General features: G+C 43.6%; 1 protein-coding gene across 1 annotated transcript; it reads right to left on the reverse strand.

Moving 5' to 3' along the window:
* Positions 1-1,573: 1,573 nt before the first annotated feature.
* Positions 1,574-14,926, reverse strand: LOC105021810 (methionine aminopeptidase 2). Its single transcript, XM_010889739.3, has 11 exons — positions 14,742-14,926; positions 13,749-13,871; positions 13,013-13,078; positions 11,160-11,262; positions 9,416-9,577; positions 7,340-7,521; positions 6,670-6,764; positions 5,738-5,834; positions 5,506-5,609; positions 3,090-3,205; positions 1,574-2,467 (listed from the first exon to the last, which is right to left on the reverse strand). The coding sequence occupies exons 1-11, from the start codon at positions 14,893-14,895 to the stop codon at positions 2,215-2,217; spliced, it is 1,455 nt and encodes a 484-aa protein (XP_010888041.1). The 5' UTR covers positions 14,896-14,926; the 3' UTR covers positions 1,574-2,214.
* Between the last annotated feature and the right edge of the window lie 1,889 nt (positions 14,927-16,815).

A 16,815-nucleotide genomic window follows, 5' to 3' on the forward strand; every position in this document is an offset into this window, starting at 1 on the left:
CCGGCACAGGGTTTAGGTTTAGGGTCAAACTTACAATTGATTTTATAATTAGAATTGGGGTTTCTTTAAGGTCCAAGCATTGTTGGTTAAGTTTAGGGTTAAGGTTAGACATTACATCAAGGTAAAGTTTAGACATAAATGTTACTTTATTGGGGTTAAGGTTAGGATTAGGTTTAGGGTTAGATTAGGGTTAGGTTAAGGGTAGGGTTAGGGTAAGGGTTAGGGCTAGGGTTAGGTTTAGGGTTACGATTAGGGCAAGGGAGCATGCAATTTCTATTTTCTGGTCCCCATGAGGGTAGCTGTACAAACTTGTGTGTGTGTGTGTGTGTTCGTGTTCTACGTGTAACTGTTAGAATTAGAGTTGCTTGTAGGTTTAGGCATTACGGCTAAGTTAAAGGTTAATGTAAGTGTTAGGACCAGATGATAGGGAATTCATCAGGTCACCACAAGGATGGAAAAACAAACGTGTGTACATGTGTGTTTATATGCATGGATGTGTATGCCCTCCCACTTTCTAATTGACAGAAGAAGCACATTCATCGCCCTCAGGACCTGGACTGTACAACACCCAATAAACAACCAACAACAACCAAAAAACACCACTCACCTCAGAGCACAACTGACTTCACGCCTCCTCCCACGGTTTTTCTGACTTGATTTGTCAAAAATGACTTAATGGGGTCAGCTTGCTTACATGATATTGGGTCACAGTAGATCTACTAAGGCCATAGTTGTTAGCCCCTGAACATCTTGGGTAAAGCCCTGAACCCCAAAGCAATATACTGGCTCTATTTTAGTGGGAGTCCTGCGTCCTGTTATTTGAACACATCAAACATAAGCTACATCAAATAACCTGTTTTTAATGGGGTCCATTTTCACTCTATCAGGTTATTTTTGTTGTTGCTGAATACTTCTGTTGCCTAACAGAAACTGACTGATGTCTTTCATTAGTAAACAACCTAACAATACTTTATTTTCAGAACAAACATGCAGCTACTTAAGAACGGATAAAGAATGAACTGATGTCACCGTGTCTGATCTACATTTGGTTAAGGCCACAGTTTCCCAAACATCTCCTTGGACCTCTGTGGACATGTCACGTTCTAGTTTTAAACCTTAACTGGCACACAAGTGAATTAGTCAAAGACATGATTAGTTGACCAATCTAATTAGCTGTTCCTGTTTAGGTTTCCAATTTGAAAAATCCAAACATATGTTTTTTCTTATCAGAATTGCAAGGGTGTGGTAACTGGAATAACCCTGTAGAAATGACACTGTGAATGAACGTGTGAATGAATCCAAGCAGCATACAGGTTTTGTTGGCATTCCTGTAGACAATGTTGTACATTGTCTTTCAAGCTCTGCTGTAGTGTGTGTTAAGCAGGCCGGCCTGTAAAACCACAGGAGACTGAACACATAATATTGCCCTCCTTTGGCTGAACAGTAGAACACAACATTTCATAATCACTTCACATGCAAATACTAAGACCAGAGAAAGGAAAACAGATGTATGTTTGTAACAATTCAATTTATTGAAAAAGAATTGCCTAAAAATTTTAAAATAAATTACAGGAGACAAACAAAATTTAGAAATATAAATATTTCATAGAATTGTATTCATGCACATGTTCTTTCCAAGGCATTGAATACTCTTTTAATGTTAATAATAAATAAATAGAAGTGTCCACCCAAAACAGAGGGAGCAATTTTGCATATTTCATCTTATTTTAAATAGTCGATATAGCAATTAAGTACGTATAATAAAGTAAATGAAAACATAATATTTTTTTGCTTCTCATATGCCCTTATTGTTTGGCTTGATCCTTTGAAATAATAAATAAATGAGGAATAATTAAGCTACTGCCGTGACATCAGTCTTTTGCACTTGCTAAAACACTTGAAGGTCAGAAGTTAGGATCCATGCAACTAACATGACATAATAATAACAGCATTGCATAAATGTTATCATCAGTCTGGTACGGATTCCAGCCCCACTCTTCTGGGGCTGCGTTCACCTGGCACCAAACGGAAGAAAACAGACTGAAACACAGAGGCACTGCCTGGACTTAACCAATAACAAACACTTTTTCTCCTTTTCTGTTGCAAAACATTTTCAAACATTCCGTACCCTAATGAACACAACCCCTATCTATGTTCTTATCATTATATCTTCCTGTTCCTCCTGGCTGAGATCAACCGGTACACAGAGCCTGCTCAGTAGTCATCCCCTCGACTCACCACTTCCTTGCAGGTGGGCCGGAGCAGGATGGTGTGTTCGTATTGGGCCGTGTAGGAGCCCTTGGTGTCACAGAGTGGCGGGTATGGGTCTATGATGCCCAGGTCACACAGGTTCTTCAGGGCCATCAGGTACTTGGTCTCTCCGTGCAGGTCCAACCAGCGACGGCAGAATGCCAAGGTCCCAAAGTTCTCGTTGATCACATTGAGCAGATGCTTGGCCCTGGGGAGTCTGCAGAACGAACAGAACACACACCCAGAGACAGACACACAGACACACACACACAGAGACAAACACACACAGAGACAAACACACAGAGACAAACACACACAGAGAAAAACACACACAGAGACAAACACACACAGAGACAAACACACACAGAGACAAACACACACAGAGACAAACACACACACACACAAAAGTAGGAGGAAACAAAGGAAGTAAGATAAAGTGACCTTTCAGAGATGTTGTTTTTTAGCAGTTGATTAATTCGCAACTTGTGGGGCAAATCCACATGACTCAATGTCAATAGAGGTGACACACTTAACACGGACAGTTTGCATCTGCAGTTTCCCTACAGTGTTTTTTTTAGTTTTTTTTACAGTACAGCAGTATCTGGTTGAAATGTCCACCATAAGAATCAGCACATGAGGGATCGCTATAAGCTCAGTCATTTGATCAATGACCCTGTGTCGCGCCTAGTGAAAACACCCTCCATCACCTCCAACGATAACCAGAATGACATCGGCAATGTGGAATTATGCTTTGCAACCACGTCCACTATCACCGTTCAGCACTAACATCCAGTGAGGCCTTCGCTCGGTGAGCGTCGCCGGAGAATCAAACCACCAACCTGATTGGCACGTGTCCGACGTTGAAGTTTTTCATGTAATGCGAGCACTCCATGTCGTCATGAACCGCTCCCCTCCCGGTGCTGCCAAACGTCTCAATTGCGTACACCTCACCTTCCTGCAGAGCAGAAGAGGACACGGAAAACTCAGCAGATCCCGGAAATAACCGACGGGCCGCAATCGATCCACACCTTACATAAGACAAAAGTCCTTCAAACTGGAAGCCTCAGTTGGCCATTGGTGGTGAAACGGGGGGAAGGGAGACAGTATTGTTATGGGGACTGTAATTGGTAATCCTTTAGGTGAAGAATGAACATGTTTAGAGATGAAGAATCAGCATTAAGTGGACATTTTGTCATTAGAGGAACCTCTTAGAGTGTTCCAGCACAGCAAACACACAGGGTGCTGTCTATTGTATTGTCTAATGTCTTTATCATACACACACACACATACTCAAATCATTCACAGTGCTCTCTCTGTGTATGTGTGTGTAGAAGACTGTAGCTGGTGAGCTCCATCAGTATTCCAGGTGTCTATCAGCCCTGGACGTGGTTGTTCAAGACCCTCTGGTATTGTTTGATAACACAGACACACCCTCGCTCTTCAATAGTCCCTCCCATGTAACGGCCCCACTGAAACGCCCCGTTGACACCAGTCCAGCAGCATTCTGATCTCACACACACTGGCGTAGCTATCGGGGGTGCAGGAGGAGCGGTTGGACCAGGGCCTGCGGTGGGAGGGGGGGCCTGTGGTGGGAGGAGGGACTCTGACCCCCACATCGATATTCCCTTTTACCCAGCCCTAAAACAATCCTTAAAATATTTTTTCTTTTTGTTTTGTATCGTGTATTTCTTTGGGGGGGCCTATAAAGACATCTTGCATCCACACACGAACAGAGACACACACACAGACACACACACACACGCAAGACACATGCACGCAGCACACTAACACACACAGACAGGCACGCACCAGCACACACGTGCTTGTCATATCGGCGCTAACACACCAACAGATATCCGGCTAACAGTCTCGCCCCACATCCAGCCTCTTCAGCAGCCTAATGCTCCCCTGGAAACATCCTCAGCAGCTACTCAGCAGCTGGCCAATTTAAACGTGTTGTTCAATCGGAATTAGCCATGCCAGCTGTCTGTTTGAGAGAAGCTGATGAATAGGGTTATGGACCTAAAACTACATCCTAACTGTTTTTAAGAGATCTACCCGACTGAAGGTTTCATGGTTTTTTGATAGTGTGTAAACATTCCTTTATTAACCTGCAAGCAATAAATCGCAAAAACCCCTGTACAAAAAAACAACACCAGAAAGATACATTTCTAGAGAGTGTATTATATCAGTAAGGTCAGCAGCTTGATGAGAGTCTTGTAATACCATCCAACCTTTGGCACCCCAAAGTGGCATGACCTTTGGTCTACCTGATAGACAAATGGACCTCTGGAATTTCACCCATCTTGGTTCATTACCAACCACGTATCTGTTTGTGCTGTCTTGCAAAGTCCTTTAGTGGCAGCACAGCACAAACAGATGAGGGACCAAACTCGTGTGACCTCAGTGACATCAACAACATTGTCACTCTCTGGCACATCAGCTAGCCTGTTTCCAGATTAACTTGTGATGTCTTGGTTACAATGATAATGACAACTGGGGTTGGCAAGACAACACAATAAGCAGGAATCTATGTCCAAATCTGATGTCCCTTTCACAGACCATCAACTGACTTTGTCTGGTACGAGCCCACTGCGCTCAGAGATGACATTAGGAGCAGGAGTACGAAGAAGTGCCCCTGCTATACATTTTACTTCCACCTGATGCTTCTGGATGTTATTAAAGAACTGAAGACGGTGACTACGGCTGAGTTGGAGTGTGTTTCTGTGTTTGTTTGTGTTTTTGAAGTGAATCGAAGCTCATCTGGACACTGTTTTGACACCTTCCACAGATGTTCCTACAATCTCGCCTAATCAATCGTTCTAATTATAGGCAATTATTGACGTTTCTTATTTTCTCACTTAAACCATTTTAACCTGCAAGAGATGAGATTTTGAGTTTTGTTGCAGAAATTATACAGAAAATATAAGACAATAAAATTCCCATTATCTTCTGGTCCCAGCTGGGTCCTTTTAACACTTGGTCCCAGCTAGGTCCCTTTAACATCTGGTCCAGCTGTGTCCCATTAACACCTGGTCCTGGCTGAGTCCCTTTAACACCTTGTACCAGCCAGGTTCCTTTAACATCTGGTCCAATCAAAAATCAGACGTCAAACCCCACACCTTTGCAAAGACAGGGGCCCGTTGCACTGAACTGACAAAAACCAACACCTGAAAAGCCACCTGTACAACTGAGTTCAAATAAGACTTCAGAGTTCTGACTTCACAACAGCTTGCAGTAGTTAGCAGTACCCACCTCCATCCTGGAAGCTTCTCCGCCCTTCACAATGGGAACAGTCTTGCCTGCATGTATCCTGTACTGGCCAATAGAGTGGCCATTGAGGTTCCTGATTGGCTTCACTACATAGATGAAAAACACATAATGATTAATGGAAAACATCTATCTGACTGTCTGTCTGTCTATGAATCAACAAACAGAGAGACTGACATACGGATGGACAAACAGGAAGACAGAAGGAGCCTGGTACCTTGGTAGGTTTTCCCGTCTATTTCCACCTCATACGACTCCATAACCTCCTGGATGGTCTCACCCACATCACACAGACGCACATCGATCCCTGCACACTGACAAGGAAGTTTTCACGAGCGGGGATACACACTGGCAAGTCAGCAGGTGACAACCATTTCAACTGAGTCCATTTCAGAGAGGGAGGGAGAATTACATCGCCCCTACAATCCTTCCCACAGTCATGTTTGTTATTCTATACATGGGGATATGAGACCCCCCCCATATCGATATTCCCTTTTACCCAGCCCTGAAACTAATCCTAACCTCAATAACCCAACCCTAACCCAGCCCTAAAACTAATCCTAACCTCAATAAACCGGCCCTAAAACGAATCCTAACCTCAGTAACCCAACAATATCCCAGCCCTAAAATTAATCTTAACCTCAATAAACCGGCCCTAAAACTAATCCTAACCTCAGTAACCCAACACTATCCCAGCCCTAAAACTAATCTTAACCTCAATAACCCAACCCTAATCCAGGCCTAAAACTAATCTTAACCTCAATAACCCAACACTAACCTAGCCCTAAACCTAATCTTAACCTCAATAACCAAATCTTACCCAGCCCTGAAACTAATCTTAACCTCAATAACCTAACTTTTATACCTAAACTCAACTCAGCCCTAACGCCTAACCCTAACCAGTATTGCCAAAACCTAATAGTAACCCCAATTCTAATAACATGCCAAAATGTTTTAATCTAAATCCTCTAAGCCGAAAACCGTATTTTCCCTTGTGGCGATGCATCACTTGTGAAGATCTATTTCTCAGGTTTTACTATATTTGTGGTGACATTATGTCCCCAAATGTAAACACAGACATACATAAACACACAATTACTAAGCCACTGGAGCCAAAGCCATATTGGATGCATGAATAGGTTGGCTCACCTTGATTCCTGTGTTGGTAGCATCTCTCACAGCTTCCAACAGTCGGTCATACTTTGGATTAAAGGTCACGGTGAAGGCACAGTCAATGATCCGACCTGAAACACCAACAGACACCAACAGTCTGTAAGACCATGAAGCTGTGGTTCTTCTAGACTTCTCGGCGGACCTCTACCTGATCCGTACAAATATGTGGGTAAGAGAGTTTGACGTGGCGCAATCAATATGAATAGGAAAAAAGGCGAGTAAAATGGCTATCCTCAACTCTGCTTGAAGGGAGCAGCACTACTTCTGGTTGTTGTTCCAGTTCAGCAGCAAACACCTGATTCAGTTCATCGATGTGCTGAAGATCACTTCATTAGTGGAATGTGGAGCAGCGACTTTGAGGTACTGAGTAAACACAAACTGTTACAGCCTTGCTGCAGATTTATAACAGCGGACGTAAAAACGGGCTGTTGAAATCCCCATTTTCTATTATTGGTGCGGACATTACACCAAACAAAACCATTTATAGACATATGGTCCCAGGCCAGGTGCTGTAAAGCTGCCGCGACATCTGTTGCCATTGAAAAGACATCTGATTAACTGGTGTCAATGTGTTTGAGTGACTGAAGGAACGACAACATCACGACGGACAGAACAGAGAACCGGTGTCTGTGTGCTGCAGACTGACCGTTGATGTGCGTGCCAAAGTCTATCTTGCAGACATCGTTGTACTGCAGAACTGTCGGGTCTCCGGCGTTTGGGGTGTAGTGAGCAGCGACGTGGTTGATGGAACAGCCAGTTGGGAAAGCCAGGCCCGCCTTCAGACCGTTCTCCTTAATCAGTAATCTACTGCAGGCCTCCAGTCGCTCACTGTGACGGACAGAGACCACAGGCTACAGGTTAACAATACAGGAAACATATCTCACCTATTTGATTGTCCTGTTGTTGCTGGAGGCATACTGCAGACAGGGGCCACATAATGCAGACAGAGGCAAAATACTGCAGACAGGGGCAACATACTGCAGACAGGGGCAACATACTGCAGACAGGGGCAACATACCGCAGACAGGGGCCACATAGTGTAGACAGGGACCACATACAGAAGAGTGACCACATACTGCAGAAAGGGACCACATACTGCAGACAGGGGCCACATACAGAAGATGGACCACATACTGCAGACAGGGGCCACATACTGCAGACAGGGGCCACATAGTGTAGACAGGGACCACATACAGAAGATGGACCACATACTGCAGACAGGGACCACATACTGCAGACAGGGGCCACATACAGAAGATGGACCACATACTGCAGACAGGGGCCACATACTGCAGACAGGGGCCACATACTGCAGACAGGGGCCACGTACTGCAGACAGGGGCCATATACTGCAGACAGGACCACATACTGCAGACAGGGACCACATACTGCAGACAGGGACCACATACTGCAGACAGGGGCCATATACTGCAGTCAGGGGCCATATACAGAAGATGGACTACATACTGCACACATAGAGACAGATAGGTTTTAGAGTCACATTTTAGACATGTTCACTTCAGCAACACAAGCTAACTACGCAGATGAATGCCATACAGGTTAACTATGTAGATTAATGCAGTCTTACTCAATGATCTTCAGCTAATTCCTGTAAAGCTACACAAGGAGATCAACAGTTATACACCTGATTTATCAAGGTTTTGAAGATCAGTTGATTAATCAAATCAGTCTCTTCACTGTTGTGGTAAGACAAAAAACCTGGAGTATATTCTAAGGAGTTCCACAATATTTTTTCCAGGGAGACAAGGTTTTATCAAGAACAGTCCCTACTTATTCCAGCTTCAAATCCAACTACATCTACATCCATGTGTCTCATCGTAACAACTCCCAACGGATCCAAGAGAACTAAAAATGTTAGTAAGCCTTCCTCCTAGGCATCCACGCCGATCTAGTCTGCTTTTTTCTAACACTGCTCATTTAAACAGGAAGTCACGGGAATAAAGGCTTCTGAGGGCATGCTCACAAACCTGACACCCATAGCTTTGCAGGTGCTTGTATCAGCTGAGGGGGTTACTGGATCGCAAAGAGACCAGGAAAGTGCTGGTCTATTGCCTCACCTGGGAGGAAAGACAGGTATCCACCTGGAATCTACAACATGCCCAGACATTTTTTTGTTATTGGCTTGTGTCCAACCTGCCTCCAGATTCCTAAATTCCCTGAATGATCTGGAGCATTTCCAGGACGGATATACCAGGATCTCCAAACAAAGGATCCTAAAGATTCCAGACCAGTAGCCATCCGGGGTAGGGCGTAGGACAACGCTGTGGAGCGGTGTTCCCTCAGGGGTTTGATATCTGTCCCAAATGGGAGAGGTATCAGGGAACATCTAATGCTTGGTCGTTAAGTAGTTCAGTCTATAGAAGATGTTGAATGGTTAGCGAGAGTGCCTAGAGTCAGTTGAGCAGGTGTTAATGTAAACAGAGCCATCCACAATCTGACAGGTATTTCAGAGCCCAGTTCTTCCTCCCGTTTTGCCTTGAAGTATTCTGTGGGGGGTGGGAGGAACAACTTTGGAAGTGAGAGTTATTTCATGATTGTCTGACCTGGTACAATAATCTACACTACTGCAATTCTCCATTGGGGATCACTCAGATAGATCAATAGACAATTTTGCTGAGGTGAACAACAGCCAGTCACCTGCTAGTGTCATATGAGGGGATTTCCAGTGCCAAGGACTGTGGGATATCTTAACCACACTCACCAGATATCAATCATAGCCATTCCAGGTTGGATCCAGGTGTTGACGTAGTTTCGGACCTGTCTGTGCGCCTCTGCGGCCTGCCGGAAGTCACTCCACATCTCCTCGTTGGCCTTGTCCAGGGCCTTCTTCTCCTCATGGGTGGTTCGCCAGGCTGCACTGCGCCTGGTTAAGAAAGTTGAGGGGAGGTCAATAAATATATATATGCAGACACGAACACATATAACCCCCCCAAACCCAGAATGAAATACATAAACAGACATACACACATAGTGTACACATACAGACACACACACACATCAGACATGCACAAAGAAACGCATGCACATACGTGTGAACACATTCACGCATGTGCACGCACACGCACACACACAAGCAAATGCATAGGCCACAGACAGCACATTCTCTATCTTCTCATTATGCAGATGTTTTTTAATGGGATTACGATGTCAAAAAACACCTTCAGGAAATGAATCAGCAAACACTGCAGTCTATAATACAGGTAGAGATAAACACACTGTGTGTGTATGTGTTAGTGTATTTGTGCGTGTTTGTGTACGTGTGTGTGTATGTGTGCGTGTGTGAATGTTTGTCAACGCTTTGTCTAGTGTTTGTGTGGGCGTCATACTGCGGTCTAAACGCACTGAGTTTGTGTCTCTCAGAATACATTATATATCCTTGGTTCTCAATGAGATAACATCTATTGGGAAAGAGAGATGAGATGTGGTATTAGGAACCAAAATAAATCATTTTTGTTAATAAAATGTTAGGCCGTTAAATGAAAGATCAAGCGAGATGGCTTATAAGCCAGTGACCTCGTATTGAAATGAGAAGGCTTGTCAACCTGTGACCTCATATGAAGTGAGATAGCTTGCAAACCAGTGACCTTGTATTGAAGTGACATAGCTTGTAAATCAGTGACCTTGTATTGAAATGAGAAGGCTTGTCAACCTGTGACCTCATATGAGGTGAGATAGCTTGTAAACCAGTGACCTCGTATTGAAATGAGAAGGCTTGTCAACCTGTGAACTCATATGAAGTGAGAAGGCTTGTAAACCAGAGACCTTATATTGAAGTGAGAAGGCTTGTAAATCCATGACATCATATTAAAGTGAGAAGGCTTGTAAACCAGAGACCTCATATGAAGTGAGAAGGCTTGTAAACCAGTGACCTCACACTGAAGTGAGAAGGCTTGTAAACCAGTGACCTCATATGGAGTGAGAAGGCTTGTAAACCAGTGACCTCATATGGAGTGAGAAGGCTTGTAAACCAGTGACCTCATATTGAAGTGAGAAGGCTTGTAAACCAGTGACCTCATATTGAAGTGAGAAGGCTTGTAAACCAGTGACGTCATATGAAGTGAGAAGGCTTGTAAACCAGTGACCTCATATTGAAGTGAGAAGGCTTGTAAACCAGTGACCTCATATTGAAGTGAAAAGACTTGTAAACCAGTGACCTCATATTGAAGCGAGAAGGCTTCAAAACCATTGACCTCATATTGAAGTGAGAAGGCTTGTAAACCAGTGACCTCATATTGAAGTGAAAAGACTTGTAAACCAGTGACCTCTTATTGAAGCGAGAAGGCTTGTAAACCAGTGACCTCATATTGAAGTGAGAAGGCTTGTAAACCAGTGACCTCATATTGAAGCGAGAAGGCTTGTAAACCAGTGACTTCATATTGAAGCGAGAAGGCTTGTAAACCATTGACCTTGATAAGATACATGGTCACCTTGTAGGGTTGACATACCCGTCTTTAGATGGGGGATATTCACACTCCTCTCCCTTTGGAAAGACTCCGCTGGGATACAGCTCACAAATAGGGATGGAAGGAGGGTCAGTCTGTCCCTTTGCTGTGCCCCAGATTGAGAGAGATGATGAGAGGATAAAAAGGAGGAAAAGATAGGAGGCCAGGGGAAGAGGGAAGATGGAAAAATAGGAAGAGAGAGAGAGAGGAGGGAGAGAGGGGTGGAGAGAGGCAGACAAGGAAGAGTGTAGAAGAGGGAAAAGAGCCAACAGGGAGAGATGGATGGAGGGCAAGAGAGGGGATAAGAAAGACCAAGGGAAGAGTGAAGTGAGAGGTTAAACTTGGCAGATGCTCAACATATTGTTGCCATTAGCATCACATGGTCACCCAGGGTGACAGCATGAGACATACGCAAACACCATAGCAACATCCACATCTAAACAATTATGTGATTTTGACTGTGTATTATCTATATATTTTGTATATATACATTTTCCTTTGTCATTGCACTTAAATTTGAACCAGTTCCCAATCCACTCACCTGGTAAAATCATAATTTAAAAAATATAAAAATGGACTTCTTTTATTATTAATACAGGTTTGGAAACAGTTATGGAGCAACTGCTTCTCAAACAACAAATGTCAAGTGACAGATGACAAGACATGACAATCAGAATAGTTGTTTAAATACCACACCTAGGGTCCTGTAAAACTGCAACAACTGCAAATAGGCTTGGGAGAACTAAAGATCAGGGCATGTCTTCCTCCCAGGCATCCACGCTCAACCATTCTACTATTTTATGTCAACATTTTTATCCTGAGTTTTTCTTCCCTCCCATGACCATGCGGCTAAATGTGCAATTAAGGCCTTGTTTATTGCAAGGAACTCCAAGTGGGCAATACAACCGAGATGTGCATCGTTAAGCTATTAACTTATATAGCTCTTATCCCACTGCTTGCTCAACTAGGAAGTTTTTCTTAGAACCTACACAGTTGGAGGAGAGCACATTTTCTGACCAAACACCAACCTTGAGCTTTCACTTGCCCAGCCAACCACAAGTAGTTGCTAGAATGTGACCATACCAGGCAACCCTGTCAGATATTTCTCTCACCAAACATGGACAGAGCTGGAGCAATTCTCACAGGATCTCAGGCAACCAGGTTAAGGACCATCTTCACAATGACGCAGCTGAACTGCAAGGCAGTAACTTTACCGCTGCACCACTCGGCAGCCCCCCCAAACTCTACTGTTTTCCACACTGCTAGTCACTGCGCACTCACTCTCCTGACAGGTAATTAGCTTGCATGGCCAGGATTGGCCAGAGATAGTTGTTAGAGTGCGATAAGACCAGTAAATCCCTGCTGACGATACCTCCCCCCACCCACAGCGATGCGAGATAATCTGCAACACCCGTGGGTCTCCCCAACTACCTGTCTGCAAGGGGCACAGGCAATGCTTCATCTTAAGACTGTGGTTCGTCCATTTGGTGCTCGGAATTAGCGTTATACCACCGCACCACGTAAGAGGCCCTCATCCGTAATTCCCTAAATGGTTTTCCAATTGTCCAATTAGGGAGTGGTAAAAAGAACTCAAACATGCAGCACAGAAAACACTGCTGACAACAATGACAGTGACTAAAACAATGATTAGAACAATGAGTAGTATAATGAGTAGAACAATGAGTAGAATCATGAGTAGAACAATGAGTAGAATAATGAGTAGAACAATTAGAAGTGCAATGATTAGAAGAATGATTAGAAGAATGACTAGAACAATGAGAAGAACAATGATATAACACTGCTTAGAACAATGACAGTAACAATGACTAGAACAATTTAATAATTGTTTAATATACCTCCTTTCTTTTTCTTCTTTTTCTTCTTCTTGTTCTGACCAGCTGAGTTCTCACCCTCATCTCCATCTGTCGATTATCAACAAATATGACACGTTCAGTCATCAATCCTGTTGCATGCAGTTAAGGTCACAATGATTGCAGTCATTGCAGATAACCATGTTTAAAACAAAACGTGAAATTTACTCAATTGGACAAAAAATATTATTGAAAATACCTGTGTTTTTCCCATATACATTTACGTCACATTAAAATATATTTCAGAATGCATGACCAATATTCGATCATGACAACTATATATCACATGTGCCCTGAAATGCATTAAAAAATACTTTTAAAATGTTTCCACATACAGGCAAATTGCCACCGATCGCAGTTCAAATCTCACTAATTGCAGTTATAGGAACGCTGATTGCAGTTGAATTCACACGGATTGCAGTTGCAGTACGTAAAAAGTTAGTGCACCACCACATAAAATGCCAACTCATATCACAGGACAGATTTTGGTTTCAATCTGCTTACGCAGGGACGTAAGCAAACTCATGAGAACAACGCTGCTGCTGACTATGGTGGTGGTAAAGATAACAACAGAGTCCAAGAAGTGGTCCATTCAAAATGCCAAGGGTTTGCCGTCTAATCAACCTAGCTGGTCAATGCACCAGATAGAAGGACACCGAACACGTGTTTCACATGTTGAATTTGAGAATGATGACGACGATAAAGAAAAGCAGGATCTCACCATCCTCTACATTGTCCTCCTCTTTGTTCTCCCGCGGCGGAGCTTGCTGCTCCAATAGTTCCGCCGTCACCACACCAACACCTCCTCCCGTGTCTCCATCCCCCTCAGCCTCAACTGTCCCTGCTGCAAAGTCATACACACATGTGCACGTGCAACACACACACACAAACACACATACATACACACACGCACACACACACACACACACACACACACACACACACACACACACACACACACACACACACACACACATATGTGAGCCCATTGCATGGTTCTGGGTCATTTTGAGAAAGTGCATCTAGTGTGATCAGAACTTGGCAGGAGGTGTGCATACTCTATACCTTGACAATCAATATCCCAAGGGCACATGTACCTCGGCTTGCAGCATTACGCCATGCCATCTAAAGCCCTTACTATAGGTTGGGAAAATATGGACAGCCATCATTTAGCGTAATGAATAGATTACCACCCATTCCATCCACATGTGTTTTCTCAAGATAGGGCAGCCTTTGCCTGTCACTTAGTTTTTGTCAGCAACCAAGTGCCAAAGCATTTCTTTTTCAGCGCTGATGAACAGTTTTATCAGACAAGTGCCTGAAAGTAGGTACTGGAATAAAACGTTAAAATTCAGTAAAGAAATATGTTACAATACATATTAACCCTGGAACCTCATTCAAAGAACACACTTGAAAGCATTCCATTAACCAATATAAAAATCCTGTCAAGCTTTTAGAAAGCCACTGTCCCGTATCCAAATGGGCATTTACCCGTTACCGCTTAACCGCAACGGGACCCGGCATTCACCTCCAGGTACAGAACAGCTGTGACAGCAGCCGCGGGACAGCCGGACTTTTTGACAGGTCTTAAAGTCCAGATTACGAGCCTCTCATATTTAGTCTACTGGCATTTTAAGATATGGCACGAAAGGGAGCCCTCGGTAATGCGCTATTTCCAAACGACATATTATCCAAACTGTCATGTGTCCTTTACCTGAGACTGTGGTCTTGTTCTTTTTCTTCTTTCTTCTCCGTTTCTTTCCTGTATCCGAGGGCTCCGCGTCCTCCCGCTCGTCGTTCTCGCCCGCGTTCCCATTGAGAAGTTCGGACGCCTCCGGTTCAAGCTGCACTATCTCGAGCTCCGCCATGATCGGCTTTCGGAATGAAGTGACGCATAAGCTGCTGGGAGCCTCCAGTGGCCACATTCCGAAACTGGCAGTGCTCGAGGCAGAATGCAGCTTAGCCAATAATGAGCTATTAGGCAATTAGTGCGACTGCTCGACCTCCCCAGAGAAAACAATATTCCTGCTTTATCTTCAGTTCGCAAGTGACAAGATAGGTGTGGAGAGTTTGGCTAATGGTAGGCCTACTAACTTTCGTGTTCCAAAACAATAATAGCATTAGAAAGCTCAACAAACATAATTAGAAAAATATATATTTTTTTATTAGGCATCTATTGTATTTAAAATGTGACATAAAGTAAATGCAAACTATGTGTCAGTTGGCATAGGGACACTTCTGGTCTTCTTAGTGAATGGCCCATACCAGAACGTGGGCCGGAATCAAATAACCACTTTCTCTGTGAACAACTGTAGCTAATGCAATTACGTCCCAGAGCCTCTCATCTCAAGTTACTGCGCTAGGCGCACGGCTACACCCGGACCGCTTTGTGTCGCAGGCTTCTTGTGTTCGCTAGACATCAAGCGCTCGAGACACCTTATATTGTAGATAGGATAAATTGGGCAATAATCCGGTGTTTCGTATTGTCGGTTTCATGCTTACAGTTGTCCGCATGAGTTAATAATTTATGGTGCGTAAACTATTTTGGAGACCGGCCGGGTGCAGTGTAACCAAGCAACAAGATTGATCAAACTCTATGGGATAGGTTTTGTTTACGGAATGGGGTGGATTGTGGAATGCTATTTCGAATCACATAACTCGGTTTTTATGGGATTCATATTTTCTTTGGCACGAGACTATGTTTTATAAGGAGATTTATAACATTATTTGATAATAATTATGACAGATCTTACAGCTGGACCACTGTATTTCTTTGACCAGGTGAGGTAACCAATTAATAATTTACGAATAAAAATGCAACATTGGAAACATAAGATTACATAAGACTAATCAGAACTTCACACCTCTAGCCAAGAAGACTAGGACGTACGCGGCGCTCGAGAATGCACACGGATCCCTACTTTGATCTGACAAATGCGCGCTGGGCAACTGTTAAAAGGTACATATTGAATTCATTCATATAAGCCAGTAGGCTAATGCATTTAGGACATAATATGTTGTTACTATTGGTTTAAAGCCTACAATTAGGCCTACTGATTTTTTGTTATTTTATTGATAGCGTATGTGCTCACAGCAAGGACACAAATGACGTTAATACCGACAACAATGCCCTCAAATGGCAAAATAAAGCCGATACAAGTGGTAAAACCGATATCTTTGCCTCTGTCAACGGAGCATTGGACATAAGCAGTGGTGAGAGGAATCCAGAGGGCCCCCCCGAACTAGCGGACTATCTGGATGACATTAACCCGATAGATGCATACAAGCTTGTGGCGCCTAACCTGTTGAGCGAGTTAGGAAGCCTGCTGGTCCAGTACCAGGGGCGCGAGAAGGAATCTATTCCATACGGGCTGGTGAACGTTCTGAATTACTCGTGGAAGGATTTGACTGCGGGGGCGATTAATATCAAACCTTCTCGGCATCTTGGTGGTAGCAGGGATGGTGAGGAGAAACCTCGGAAGTCCAAAGTCTGCGTGAACCTCGACGAGAATCTTCGGCAAATGATGGGAAAGAGAAAGACTAAAACAAAACCCTTGAAGTTGGAAAACGTGTCTGAGAGACAACTTGAATCCAAATTGTGCAAGAGAGTATCAATTTCTCATGAAAAAAAAGGTTAGTGCTGCACAGCACTAGTCGACCCAACGTATAGTGGATTGGCCTAACGAAAATGGTACATTTCATCCCTTAAATAAATATCCATTCATTATATTTCACATACATATTCACATTTCCTCGGCAGGATTATATTCCTGCTGTGTGAAATTGAT

Source organism: Esox lucius, chromosome 19, assembly GCF_011004845.1.
Source record: "Esox lucius isolate fEsoLuc1 chromosome 19, fEsoLuc1.pri, whole genome shotgun sequence".
NCBI lineage: Eukaryota > Metazoa > Chordata > Actinopteri > Esociformes > Esocidae > Esox > Esox lucius.

Excerpts from the sequence above, each read along its gene's own strand:
- LOC105021810 (XM_010889739.3), bottom strand. The coding sequence starts at position 14,895 with ATGGCGGAGCTCGAGATAGTGCAGCTTGAACCGGAGGCGTCCGAACTT. Across the intron at positions 13,079-13,748 it reads GGAGGACAATGTAGAGGATG|ATGGAGATGAGGGTGAGAAC; the intron begins GTGAGATCCTGC and ends GATAATCGACAG. Across the intron at positions 5,835-6,669 it reads CTACCAACACAGGAATCAAG|TGTGCAGGGATCGATGTGCG; the intron begins GTGAGCCAACCT and ends CTTCCTTGTCAG.